Source organism: Portunus trituberculatus, chromosome 37 (assembly GCF_017591435.1).
Source record: "Portunus trituberculatus isolate SZX2019 chromosome 37, ASM1759143v1, whole genome shotgun sequence".
Classification (NCBI taxonomy): Eukaryota; Metazoa; Arthropoda; class Malacostraca; order Decapoda; family Portunidae; genus Portunus; species Portunus trituberculatus.
The window spans coordinates 19,244,342-19,259,532 of NC_059291.1; the positions used below are offsets into that span (position 1 = coordinate 19,244,342).

Below are 15,191 nucleotides of genomic sequence, written 5' to 3' on the forward strand. Positions count from 1 at the left end.
CAGTCCATCCATCCCTCTCTCTCTTGTATTTTGTCAACCACTCTTGAATAAAAGCTCAGTAGATTTGTTACACATGACCTCCCTTTCCTAAAGCCAAATTGATGATCTGATAATAACTTATGATCCTCCAGGAACCATATCCAATATTTCTTTATCACCCTCTTACAAATCTTACCGAATACACTTGTTAAAGACACAGGTCTCTAGTTAAGAGGCTCTTCCTTACTGCCTCCCTTATAAATGGGCACCACTTCAGCTCTTTTCCACTCTACCGGTACTTCCCCGGTTTCTAATGAGCACCTTATAATATCATATAATGGATCTACCAATTCTTCTCTACATTCCTTCAATAATTTGCCTGAAACTTCATCTGGTCCCATCGCTTTATCATCTTTAAGTTTCTCCAACATTTTATATAACTCCTTTCTAGGTATCTTAATGTCATCCATGTACACATTTCCTTCTACATTCTGAGGCTTTACAAACATTGTTTCTTTAGTAAATACTTGTTGAAACCTATTATTTAGCAATTCCGCGATATTCTTAGGGTCATCTACTATCCCTTGCTCTCCTTTTAACCTTTCAATGGACTCTCTCTTTTTAAATTTACCATTTATGAACCTGTAAAACAATTTTGGATGTTCCTTACTCTTGTCTACAATATCTTTTTCAAATTTTCTTTCTTCCTCCCTCCTTACCCTCACATACTCATTTCTCACCACTCTATAATTCTCTTTATTTAGTATATTCCTGCTCTTTTTCCATCTTTTCCAAGCCACATCTCTCTTTTCTTTAGCCTTAACACAAGTTGCATTAAACCAATCCTTTCTTCCTTCCTTTCTCGGTTTATATTTTGGTAACCTGAACTGATGGCCACCAATCACTGCCATCTCGAAGTACAGCTACAAAAGTCTAGACTTTTCCACAACATATCCATGTCACTCATCTAGGATTTCTTTGAAATCATCAGAGGAAGACACAAATTCCTGACAGCCCTAGACAAAATTAATCCACTACTCACACAACTTTACAACAACTAGATTTATCCATGGTTGGGCTTGATTTCATGCTAAATCATCCATACGAACATAGCTGCATCTAAGAAGTGAATACAGTGGAATCTTGGTTCATAAACTTAATCTATTCCAAGACTTTTTCCAAACCAAAAATTTTCTTTTCTTATTGAAATTATTATAAACACAATTATTCCATTCTAGCCTCAGAAACATTGCATTTTTCCCTTCCTTCAATTTCAAATACTTTCAGTGACAAGGAATTTATGTAGAATGAACTTATGGTTGTAGAAGAAAAGACACAAAGTCTGGCCTTGCACCAAGCACATGTTGAGTGGAAGGGAACATTGGAGCATAGGAGTCTGTGCACTGCAGGGATTGCTGCACTGCTCTGGACAGCACGTGTCCACTGTTTGAATGCAGTGTCTACAATCCAAGGAGTCTCGACACTTCACATCTCATGACTGTGTGGTCTTTCTGGGGCGTCCAGACACTGGGACACAAGGTGAAGTGTGACAAGACAGTAGAACACGTGCTGTCATTAGTAGTACAGCACACAATACTCACTGCCTTACACAGACTCATATGCTCCTGAATTTCTTTCCAGCCAATGTAGGTTTGATACTCTCAAATCATCTTTCCATTTCAGTATATGATGTAGTACAAAAAAACACATAATTATTGCATCCTCTGAAACTACTCCTTACCCTTGTGACTGCGTGCCAGCTTGAGTAGGTTTGATACTCTCAAATCATCTTTCCATTTCAGTATATGATGTAGTACAAAAAAACACATAATTACTGCATCCTCTGAAACTATTCCTTACCCTTGTGACTGCGTGCCAGCTTGAGTGCGGTGAGGGTTGCTGCTGGGGTGATCTCCCCTTGACACACCAACACTGAGGCATCCTTGATGACATCCTCAACTCGCTCCACATCAAAGGAGGTCAACTTCAGATTTGCTCCCGCAACAATTATGATGCAGTTCTCCCCTTTAAGAAATACTGAGTTAACAAATGCAATTTCCTTGGATAAGTAATATTTCAAAGTATTAATAATTATGTTACTATCATAATGAAGATATGAAACTCTACTATATATACAAGAACATTAATTAAAAAGCATATTAACTCAAATTGCATATACAGTAAAATTATATGGTATATATGTATAAATACAGAGAGAGAGAGAGAGAGAGAGAGAGAGAGAGAGAGAGAGAGAGAGAGAGAGAATTTTAAAAAAATGTGAGAATAAAAAGACATGATGAAAATTTATATTTTCTTCCACAAAAAAGCTAACTTTCATATGTGAAAAACTCTTCACATGCCATATATCTATGGAGCTGGGAACCCCAGAGACAGAGGGATCACAAAGTAGTTGCTCATATTGATGATACATAAATTCAGTCCTTCTGTTATTTTATGATTCTTTTGGTCATGACACAGAAAGATTGAATGGTAGGTTGAAGCTAAAAATAACTCATTGATGGTGAAGTGTAAGTAATAATCATAATGTACAATGATGAGCAAAAAGAAGATAGCACCAATGAGCTGCCACACCTGCATCATCAACAACAATGGGGGCTACACCTGTTGCTGCCTCCTTGCTCACTCCAACAAAGGATATGTCCACATTATTGCTCTTGAGGTTTTCCAAGTAGTTCTGGCCAAATAAGTCATCCCCAACCTGAAAGGAAAACAGAATATTTAAGCAATAGCAAAAGGCAAGAACTAAAAAATGGCAAGTCATGCCATTTCTTTTCCTTCTTCTTCTTTCTTTTTAATAGACTAAAATGGATGATAAACATGAAGTCTTGCTTTCTAAAAGAAATCAAATACTATAAAACAAAAGCCAGAAGTGAAGAATCTGCTCCACACCTTTCTCTCTCAATTGACACTTGACACATCCTTACCATGGCAACCATAGCTGCATTTGCTCCAAGTCTTGTTGCTGCCACACACTGGTTGGCACCTTTCCCTCCAAATCCCACTGAAAACTTGTGCCCATGCAAGGTTTCTCCAGGCTGAGGCAGGCGTGGTGTGTAGCTGGTGACGAGTTGATACAATCAATCTACCTATCTACATTTGATGCCTGTTCCTAGAAACAGGCCCAGAGGATTGATATGATAAAAGTTCAACAAAGATGTGACCATCTCATGCTCAGAGACATATTGGGAAATTATGAACACAGCTAGTCCAGATAACATTCCAGATTCCATGGTTATTAGCAACAACTAGTGCTCAAAAATGGCCAAAACACCTCTATGTTGAACCAAAACCAGCAGTCTTCACACAATGTCACTAAAACTACATAACCTATTGGTCCATCATGAGCAGAGTTCCAAAGATTTCTCCATAGCCTACAATAGAGCTAAAAAAATCCCCAGAAAAATTATGGATTTACGTTATGCTGGTGATGCTGTTTGCCACTCTGGTGGTGCTGGTTTATAAAGTAATCAGCAAGGATGCTTCAGTAAATGAGAAGGTAGGCATGCCATGATGCCAAATGGTAGTATTTGAGTGAACATCTGATTAAACTCTGAGTCTTAAAAGACTTTGTTGATTTACATTATCATTGCAGTAGAGTTCTGTACACACTAGGCAGATGTACTTAGCAATTAGTTTCTGTAGTGTTTGTAGGCAGCATTAATTGAAAAAGGAAATTTGTTAGTCAGTCAGAAGAGCAAAATAAGTATATAAAATTACAAGACATTGATGTTATGATGAATTTATCAGAAAATTTCACCTTCATAGGTATAGATATATGAGAGCTAGTGACAAAAGTCGAGACAAGGCCCAGCAGTATACACTTACAGTTATTCAGGCTCTATCTCAGACTATCAATAATGAACATTTTACATTACCCTAACACTCACGTTTTACAACACTTTTGTAAGTAAGAAACTAATGTTAGGAACAGTGTATACTTCTCAGTTAATAAATTAGATTTTCTTCATGAGTGGCCTAATATATAAAAGAAAATTATAATCTGGTACTCCAGAATCTAAAAATCGAGAAATAATAGGTACCTAAAATATTGAAACAGTATTACTAATCACAAACAATATTTCTGATTTGACTAACTTCTCTCAAGATTATTCATACAAACTACAAAAAAAAAAAAATTATGCAGAATTTCAAAGGTATCATAATGATATTCACACTGGTTATCACGTTCACAGACAACAAATGGTTCATTGGAGATGTATGAGAGTAAGTATAGCTATGGTAACCCCAAGTAACATGAATTTGTATCATGGTTGAACATATAAGTGATATTGATGCAAAACTGCCATCAACTTTCCTACTACTGTACTTACACAACATACTATAGTCTGCTCAAGGAATTAAAGTTATCCGGGCTCTATTTTAAATTACCATGCAGTGGAGAACATTTTACATTTTCCTAACATTCATGTTTTAGAACACTTTCGTAATTTAAAAAAATGTCGAAGTAGCATATACTTCTCATACGTAAGAAATTACTTCATGAACAGCCTATATAGAAAAAATATAATCTGACACTAGAATCTAGAAATTGAATGCAAGTGTTGAAATTAACCACAGTATAAATTGTAAGAACTATGTACATGTTCTAAAAGGAGATTTACATCAATGTTTCAAAGCCTAACATAATCTTCACTGTGATATGAATGCAGGACAGTATGAAAAACAATATGCGAGCAAAACAGAAAACAGAGTGACAATGTGCAATAAAAAACATAAAGGTGCCTACAAAATGTATAGATATCATATATGTGTGTGTGTGTATATATATATATATATATATATATATATATATATATATATATATATATATATATATATACAGATCCTGAAATCGCTAGTATCATATGCAAATGTCACCTTTCTGCAGGAAATTAAGTAAGAATCGTTCTCATATAGTAGACAATCTTTTAAATGTGATAAGTACATAAATTACCTGATAAGATCTGTCATGCAGGATCCTACAACTACCACTTTCGGAGTTGTCTTGTCAGCCATCATCACGCACACCAGTTACTGAACAGTAGCAAGGATTCTTCCTTCAATCTATACAGCACCCTTCTCCCTGAAACTCACAATACAGTACATACATCCATTATTCATAAGAGAGAGAGAGAGAGTGCAAATTAATATATGAAGGCCTAATATTCCCTGGGTACTAATTACCAGTACCTACACGGAAGAGTATACGATGGAGTGGGCAGATCAACATCCTTTTGAATCCTCATAGAACTAAGTGGAAAGGCAAAACTTTGTTAATGAGTATACAAAAAATAAAAAAAATAAAAACAAATAGCGGCATATTAATACAAGTACTATAGAACACTGTTCCCCTAACACCCTAACAATGCCCAAACATACTTTTCGATGCTACACCCGACTAACGAACGAAGTGAAGGGGTCCCGTTATTATGCCCTGTGGGCCGTCAACTGAGTGATATGTGGTATGCCAGCAATCGCCAGACCTTGGCCACAGCTATACACTGTTGCCAATCAAGACAGAGAACTCCTCCCCCCTCCAACCCCCCAACCTCTCTCTCTCTTTCTCTCACTCTCTCCTAAAGGCGGCTTCACATGTGTCAATTTGCGACTAAAATTGTAAGTTGTAGAGTTTTCAACTGAATATCGGTGCATAGCGATTGAAGAAACCAGTCGCAAAACAAGACCAACATTGTAGTCTTCTTCAGTCGATTTGTGATTTTATTTACGTTGTGACGTCACGGAGTAAGCTTTGAAAATGTGGTGTCGATGTGGAAATGGTGAGGCAAAAAGAACACATCTGGGACCCAAAAAATTATTAATGATTGATTGATGCTCTTGAAACATTTGAAACACTTGAAACACTTTATTTGCCTTAATTGATACATGGTATATATATATATATATATATATATATATATATATATATATATATATATATATATATATATATATATATATATATATATATATATATATATATATATATATATATATATATATATATATATATATATATATATATATATATATATATATATATATATATATATATATATATATATATATATATATATGTGTGTGTGTGTGTGTGTGTGTGCTGCGACCCTCCTTCAGCTTCTTCTTCAGGGAGGGAACGCCTCACAATCTTCTCGGGATTCGGGGCGTGTGTGTCGGGGAGAAGGGCTTTACCTGGGTGGCGCGGCTCGGCTGGGGTGGAGCGGCGGGCAGATCGCTCTCTCAAGCCTGGCTTTTTGCTTCTATAGCACCCACTCTCACTCAGCTCAGTCACACAGAGTGGGAAGAAGGAAACACTTCTTCCTTATTTCTCTATATTAAAGCAACTATACACGAGTCACCGGGAACAGGTGGCGGCGGCACACAGGACGGGGCAGGGGGCGGCAACAAAGTACGGGTAACACTTTGTTAGTTCGTCAGGCACTTCACTGTCTCTGTCTCTCGTTCACTCTGTGACTGCTCCCCAGAGTACGACTTGTTCCTTCGAGGTCTCTTGCTACACTCCTGTCCTGTCCTCGTCGGTGCCACACAGTGCCCCACAAACCACGCCTCCTGTGCCGTCGCACCTGCCAGGCTATGTCCTTACGAGTCTATTTCAGCTTATTAGGTAACGCTATCTACCTTAACCGCTAATTACCAATATATCCCTGATAATGCTGGCTACAAGCAATTCACACATACATGCATGCCTTATTTACACGGTACCGTATGACAATTATCCCAGGGCTGGCCAGTGCCCTCACCCATACACACACACACACACACTCTTATCTCCCCGTCACATCTCCGTCATGGAGGCCTAGCTCAGCGTCCCTTCCATTAAGGTGTGACAGTTTCATAAACACGAGCAACCAACACCTCGTTCACCCTCTAGCTAAAGTCTGCACATATGTACTCATATGTACTATCCATATATACTCTCTTATGACGCTGCTCCACACTCACACAGGCACACGTACATATCTGGGAGGCTGCTGCAATACACCTTCGCAACAATATGTATGTATATATATATATATATATATATATATATATATATATATATATATATATATATATATATATATATATATATATATATATATATATATATATATATATATATATATATATATATATATATATATATATATATATATATATATATATATATATATATATATATATATATATATATATATATATATATATATATATATATATATATATATATATATATATATATATATATATATATATATATATATATATATATATATATATATATATATATATATATATATATATATATATATATATATATATATATATATATATATATATATATATATATATATATATATATATATATATATATATATATATATATATATATATATATATATATATATTTTTTTTTTTCAGGCAGCTCATTGTAAGCTATAAAAATAGCTTTCAGACAAAAAAGAATCAATTCATTTACAAATGCCCAGAAAATTGATACATTTATTGCTGCATTAATAATGAAATACCCAGCCCCTGGGCAATCACTTGGTTGAGTCTAGGAGATGGTCAATGAGGCTAACATCTGCTGGCTCCACCACCCCACTCCAGAACACCCTTGCTCCTGGGACTATGGACCAGGATGTCTTTAATACTGTGGTGAGTCAGGTGCAAGGTCTGGGGCAACAAGTGTCTCTCATGATGCAGCACTTGGACACCATCACTGCTGCCTCCCGCCCTCAACATGGACTGTAAGCCCTTTTGTACCTTAACTTGGAACATTAATGGTTTATGCACTCATTTCCCTGATTTTCACTCTTATGTTATATCCAATAAGCTTGATATTGTTGCACTGCAGGAGGTTGGTCCTGAGGTGCCAGCACTGCGGGGTTATGTGTCTTATGTTCTCTCCTGTGCTGATGGCAGTAGCAGAGGCCTGGCAGTCTATGCTAAGCAGGGACTTCCCGTCACGCTTAGGGACAAAGGTGTAAGTAATGGCATAGAATTCATTATTATGTGTTTACATACTCAGGGTGAAGCCATCCTGATAGCTAATCTGTATGTACATGCCGGTGACTTTCATGTTGCTCACCTCCCAGAATGTGTACTGGAAGAAAAATCTATTATAATGGGGGATATTAATGCCCGGCACAGGGACCTTGGGAGTTACGAGTACCAGATGTGAATGGTGCGCGGTGGAAAGCTTTTCTTGATTCTGCTGACAATGTTATGCTGACTGGTGATAGTGTTCCCACACATGTTCAGGGTGGCAGGCTAGATTATGTAGCCTTTATCAATTTCCCTTTGCCTTCTGCTGAAACTCATCTCCTCACATGCCTCCTCAGTGATCATTTTGCTCTGGAAACTACTTTTCTCCTTAACACTGCTCCTTACTTACAGCGGCCTCGGCTCGAAGTCCCAACAGCACGCTTGCCCCAACTTGTTTTGTGTGTCAAGAATTGGTATGCTGTAGCCAAAGGTACCTTTACTGATGCTGACTCTTTGTATCAGGGTTTGCTTTCTACAATTGTAGAGTTTGTCACTTGTGGTAGGATGCCTACCCAGGCACCTGCCAGTCCCCCTCCTACTTATGCTAGAGACCCAGTCCTCATCACCTGTCAGCAGAATTTAGCAGCTTACCAGGCCCGCTGGCAACAGGACCCCTCAGACAGTGATGCTCGAGAGGCTATGGTTGCTGTGGCGCGTCACTTGACTGAGCTTCGTCATCAGATGCATCAGAAGTATTGGGGTGCCTTTTTAGCTAAGGTTCGTTCAACCAGAACACTAACTGCGCTCTGGTCCCATGTCAACCGCATCCGGGATAAAGGTAGGAAAGCTGCTACTGTCCCTGACCCTGCCAGTACAGCACAGGACTTACTGAATACTTGGACCAGTGCCTCGGCATTGGCTGGGCTCCCTGCCTCCCACAGAGATGCCCTTGCTCACCACAGACCTCACAGACTGGCCAGCCTGCAGTGCAATGTTTCTTTACTTGATGATACTTGTGTACCAATTACTCACGATGAACTCCTTTGTGCAGTCAAGCAGGGCCAGTCCACAGCACCTGGTCAGGATGGCCTTACATATGATATACTTAATGCATTGCTAGTTTTGCCAGAAAATCCTATATTAGATCTTTTTAACATGTCTTATGCCCCAGGATGTCTGCCTCCCTCATGGAAAACTGTTGTTATCATTCCTATTCCAAAGGGTGATGGTTCTTTCAGGCCTATTTCTTTAACTAGTTGTCTTTGTAAGATGATGGAGAGAGTCATATTAAGACGGTTACTTTATAAAGTGGGGGATCTTCTGTCGCAAAACTTGCATGGTTTTATGAAGGGCCGCTCTACCAGTGATTTTTTTTTTTTTTTTTTTTTTTTTTTACATAGGGAAGAGGGCCATAGGGAAGAGGGCCTTGAGCCAAAAAGTGCCAAAAATCAAGGGAGCAAATGCCTCGATACCTCCCTCTTAAAAGAAGACAAGTTGTAGGAATTTGGAAATACAGATGCAGGGAGGGAGTTCCAGAGTTTACCAGTGAAAGGGATGAATGATTGAGCGTACTGGTTAACTCTTGCATTAGAGAGTTGGACAGAATAGGGATGAGAGGAAGAAGAAAGCCTTGTGCAGCGTGGCCGCAGGAGGAGGGAGGCATGCAGTTAGCAAGATCAGTAGAACAGTTACCATGAAAATAGCGATAAAATATAGAAAGGGATGCAACATTTCGGCGGTGAGAAAGAGACTGAAGACATTTAGTCAGAGGAGGGAGTTGATGAGACGAAGAGCTTTCGATTCCACCCTATCAAGCAAAGCTGTGTGACTGGAACCCCCCCAAACATGCGAAGAGTACTCCATACAGGGACGGATAAGGCCCTTATACAGAGTAAGCAGTTGGAGGGCGAGAAAACTGGCGGAGACGCCTCAGAACACCTAACTTCATAGAAGCTGTTTTAGCAAGAGATGAGATGTGAAGTTTCCAGTTAAGATTATGAGCAAAGGACAGACCAAGGATATTCATTGTGGAAGAGGAAGACAGTTGAGTGTCATTGAAGAAGAGGGGATAGTTGTCTGGAAGGTTGTGTCGAGTTGATAGATGGAGGAATTGAGTTTTTGAGGCATTGAAAACTACTAGATTTTCTCTGCCCCAATCGGAAATTTTAGAAAGATCGGAAGACTGTTTTATTAAGTGCCTCAGTAATGCCAATGTTAACTGTCGTGCCTTTATTGATCTCAAGGGTGCCTTTGACAAGGCCAACAGGGATGTCATTCTTGAGGAACTCATGTTGAAGGGTGTTAAAGGAAAGTTATTGGGGTGGATTTGGGATTATTTGTGTGACAGGAAGGCAAAGGTGTGGCTCCAGGGGGCAGTCTCTGCTGAAGGGAATTTTGACTTGGGTACACCGCAGGGGGATGTACTCAGCCCCATGCTTTTCAATATACTTATGGATAAAATTGCCAGATATCCTTTTCCCCAGGGCACAGAGGTAATTGTCTATGCTGACGACATCTTGCTACAGTGTAATGCTCCTCGGACCCTTACCTCGGCCTTAAGCCATCTTGAGTCCTTGTATACTGACATGGGCCTTGTCATCAATGAAACTAAAACTAAATTTCAAGCAACTCCCAGAGTTTGCAGACCACCAAACATAAATTCCATAAAAATCAGTCGTGTGCAGTGCTATAAATACACTTGGGAGCTCAACTCGGTTTTACTAAGATTCTCACTGTATTACCTATGTTCGCAATCAATGTTTGTTACGGCTTGCTCCCCTACGAGTGCTAGCTCACAGGGGCTATGGTGTGGGTATCCCAGTGCTTAGGATGTTCTACATTTCTGTTATCAGGGCTTTAATAGACTATGCTGCTCCAGTCTTGTTTTGGTATAGTCCAACACAGCTGAAACCCCTTGAGTACATTCAGAATGAGAGCATGAGAGTAATCTTAGGCTGCCCCAAGACTGCAAAGCTTGAAGTTCTCCGAGCAGAATTGGACCTCCCCACCATTGTTTGTCGAATACAGGAAATCACCTGCCGTGCACTGTGTCGGATGGCATGTAATGGTGCCAGCCAACCCTTGCGTTCCCTTGCCCACCTTCATGCTAACCCCAGGGCCCCTGCTAACTCTTACTTGAGACAGCTTTTAACATCACTAACCAAATTTGATGTCCTTGACTCCTACCTCAATGTTGTTACCACCTCTGGTTCCCCCTCTTGGAGACCTCACAAAGTCAGTGTAGATATAGAAAAGCTTGCTGCTCCTAAATATAACTGGTTCCCACATGAACTTAAAGATCTTTTATGCATAAATTGTCTAACTACTCAAGGGTGCAGGCTGTACATGTTTACTGTGATGGTTCAGTGGATGGCAGCAAATCTGGATGTGGCCTGTTCATCCGCAACTATACCTCTCCCTCTGAATACACTGACACTGAGGTGTCCAAGAGGCTTCCTGACAACCTGTCCTCTACAAGGGCAGAACTATATGCTATGCTAGAAGGTTTACAAATTGTCCTTCTTTTGGGGAAAGATGTTTACTTTTTTGTTGATAGTCAGGGTGCCTTATATTCATTGTTGTTTCCTTCCCCTGCTGATTGCAATCTCATCAACAAGTGTCTTGGTGTCATTGATCTCTTGGAGAGAGATAATCTCAGAGTATGTTTCACCTGGGTGCCTTCTCATGCTGGCATTTTCCATAATGAAAAAGCTGATGTTCTTGCCCGTCACTCCCTTACTGAGGACATTGCTGACTGTCCTGTTGAACACACTTATAATAACATCAAGGGTCAGCTTAAACGTCATGCTTGCAGCACCATTGCTCATAACCTTGAAACTTGTTATGGGAAAGGCAGTCCCAGTTCAGTTCATTATGTACATGTCTCCCACACCAGCAGTGTTACCTATGGCAGGAAGAGTGCCGCCCATGACCTTGTTGCTATGCGTCTCAGGCTGGGTTACAGGTACTATTGGGAGGTCAGTGGGGCTGCTGCTGTGCCCTGTAAGCTGTGTCACAGTCCTGCAGGGCACACACTTGCCCACTATGTCATGGAGTGTTCCTTGCTGGTGCATTTCCGCCCACAGGGGAATGGGACCTGCCACCAATGATAAGCTGGTTCTTCAACAATGACATCATCCCTGCCATCCTCAAGGATTTCCCACTTTTTGCTCCACCTTTGTAAATAATGTAAATATACTTAAGGTTATTTATTTTTGTACTGCAATACATTAGTTTTCTATGAACATTTGTTTGGAGGATGGGTGGCAGGCTCCTCCCATCTCCTTTGTTGTACTTTTTTTTCAACAATAAACTTATCAAATCAAATCATTATATGCAGAAAAAAAAGAAGAAATTGCGCAAATAGTCGTTCGACGAAATAGCTGCCACTCTCCATCTTCAAGAACTGTTTCCCTCAATGCAGGGTGTTGTTGGTGAGGATTGAAGACTTGTCAGGATTTAATTTGATCGCAATTGTGCATAGTCTTCTTAAGATTAGTGTGTGGTAGACACTCCTTTCTTTCCTTCTACTTAACCAGGGACATATCCACAGGCATTTTCTTTTCTGTTGACTCTTCCGGTACACCAAAAGAAAAGCAACCACCGCTATGTGTGACATTTTTCCAACTAGAAGGGTTCAGTCAATACTTCAAGCGACTTGCAATTTCAGACGCAGATTGGCACGTGTGAACCCGCCTTAACCTAACCTAAGATTAACCTAGTTAACATATCCTAACCACGTACGCTATTGGTCAGAACTCAGAAGCTAGGTACCGTAGGGTTCTGAGGAAGAAGTGTTGCAATGGTGTGTGTCGCCTCAACTACTGTACCTAGATTACATCAGCTAGGTAGATTGCGTTATGTTAGGTTAAATTTAGGAGAAACTTAGGTCAACCTTCCTAGTGGTAAGATGTGTCTCTGATAGTGGTGATGGGTCTCCTGTAGTGACCTGTGATCTGTGGCTTGTTTACGTAGAAATGGCTGCTTTTCCTGCTTTCCCTACGATTTCGGGTGGATGCGTTAGTTCTATCCTTAGGCCACATCTTGACTATGCGGTACAATCTGGTCCTCACATTATAGGAAGGATAGCTCTATTGGAGTCAGTGCAAAGGAGGATGACTAAAAAAGTATAGGGAATGAGTAATATTCCCTATGAAGCGAGACTGGAAAAACTCAATCTGCATTCTTTAGAGCAGGGGTTCTCAACCTTTTTAATATTATGTACCACTTGAAGTCTTTCAGTATTGATCACGTACCCCTTTCCCACAATGCAGCATCAGGAAGGGTAAGAATAAATGCATGGTTTATTGACTTAGTTTATTAAGTTTAATTTGTGTTATATATGTGGAGCAGACAAAATTTTTAATTAATATTAGCATCTTTCTATGAGGTAGTGTCGATAGGAACTGGTACCTCACAGGGAGACCTACATTCAATACATTTACCAAAAAGGAACTATATCAGACAGTTTTCGATCATTATGGCAGTGAACTAGTGATGCTTCCAGCTAGTTGCAACTTGTAACTAGTGATAGTGGTAAATAAGTCACTGTGTGTGTGAATAACATATAAAATAATAAATCGGAAAAAAAAAAATTATAGGTTTGCAAGGTTGTGTGGCAACTGCAGTCCAAGAGATGCTTCCTCTCAAGTGATTTAACTCCAAGAGTTTCCTTGTTAACATTGTTAACATGTCCTGGTTCTAGTGAAGGACACATCCAGCCTAGCACATGTAGGCCACATTGTATACTATAAACAAATTTGCAGGTATTCAAAGCTGAAGTATTTTGAGAAACCTGCCACATACCCCAAAAATCCTCTCAAGTACCCCTGGGGGTACACGCACCCCAGGTTGAGAACCTCTGCTTTAGAGAGACGTAGGTTTAGAGACCTGATAGAAGTATCTAAGAGGTATAAGAGTTTTAACAAAGGGGACATGAACGAAGTTCTTAGGATCAGTAGCGGGGACAGAACCAGAAATAATGGGTTTAAACTTGAAAAATTCAGGTTTAGGAGAGAAATGGGAGGAAACTGCATGGTTTTCAGAGTGGTTGGTGAGTGGAACGGTCTCAGTGGTTATGTGGTCAAGGCTGAGTCAATAGGGAGCTTTAAGAGAAGATTCGATAAGTTCATGGATGGGGATGATAGATGGAATTAAGTAGCTTTAAACACACAGATACTGCCCTGCCATGTGTAGGCCTGGGGACCTCTTGCAGCTTCCCTCTTTTCTTATGAGAGAGAGAGAGAGAGAGAGAGAGAGAGAGAGAGAGATGGGGAGGGGAGGGGGCAGAAAGCTTTTTTTTGCTTGATTGGCAACAGTAAATGAAAAAGTCTGGCGACTGCTGGCTTCCCATAAATCGTGCCAGCTGACTACCCAGTGACAGGATCCCTTCTCTTTGATACTGCTCCACACCGCGTAGTGTAGTGGTTAGCACGCTCGACTCACAATCGAGAGGGCCAGGTTCGAGTCCCAGGAAGCGGCGGCTAGGTACATCCCGTACCTAGCAGTAAATAGGTACGGGATGTAATTCGAGGGGTTGTGGCCTCGCTTTCCCGGTGTGTGAAGTGTGTTGTGGTCCTACCTGAAGATCGGTCTATGAGCTCTGAGTTCGCTCCGTGATGTGGAAGACTGGCTGGGTGACAAGCAGACGACCGAGATGAATTACTCACTACTACCATCACAATATTAAATAACACATCTTATCAGCTGATCGAGTCATCGTGACAAGCCATAACTACCGAACTCTGCCAATAAATTTTTCGTTGTCTATAACAATAAAGTATTTTGACCTTCAGTGCTTACCTACCTATACTTTTTCAGTAGCGTCGCAGCAAGACCAAACACATTTGCGTTTTTACCAAGGTGGTTAGAGAGGGGCCGGGACGCGCCTATCCCACCGTAATAAAAGAAAAAAAAAGTGAAGCTAGTGGGCAGAACTTACGATAGCAACTAAACCAAGGAGGTTGAATAATGGGTGGCGTGACGTAACAGAAATTAAGCCAGCGCGCTATTGGTCCGCCACTGCCCCCTACCCCCATTACATCCAAAGCATTGCCGACCGCCTATTGAAAATACAGTAGATAGAAACCAAGACCCCATGGAGAAGCAGGCGGCCTTGTGGAAACGCCAGAGTTACGCGCTACTTATTTTCCGTCTTATGTCCATGTTTCGAGGCTGCCTATCATACATGTGACCTTAATAGACTT

The 15,191-nt window shown here is 40.2% G+C and overlaps 1 protein-coding gene across 7 annotated transcripts in view; it reads right to left on the minus strand.

Moving 5' to 3' along the window:
* Positions 1-14,928, minus strand: part of LOC123514370 (ribokinase-like) — a 49,527-nt gene extending 34,599 nt beyond the window's left edge. Inside the window, exons 1-5 of one of the 7 annotated variants that reach the window (XM_045272242.1) lie at positions 14,792-14,928; positions 4,955-5,083; positions 2,925-3,057; positions 2,572-2,698; positions 1,840-2,004 (exon numbers count right to left, since the gene is read on the minus strand). In XM_045272242.1, the coding sequence (XP_045128177.1) occupies positions 1,840-2,004; positions 2,572-2,698; positions 2,925-3,057; positions 4,955-5,019 (490 nt within the window). In that variant the 5' untranslated portion in view covers positions 5,020-5,083; positions 14,792-14,928. Of the gene's footprint in view, positions 1-1,839; positions 2,005-2,571; positions 2,699-2,924; positions 3,058-4,954; positions 5,090-5,194; positions 5,226-5,379; positions 5,540-14,566; positions 14,615-14,791 lie in introns of those variants that run through there. The other 6 variants (XM_045272243.1, XM_045272245.1, XM_045272239.1 and 3 more) reach the window with 6 other exon arrangements.
* Between the last annotated feature and the right edge of the window lie 263 nt (positions 14,929-15,191).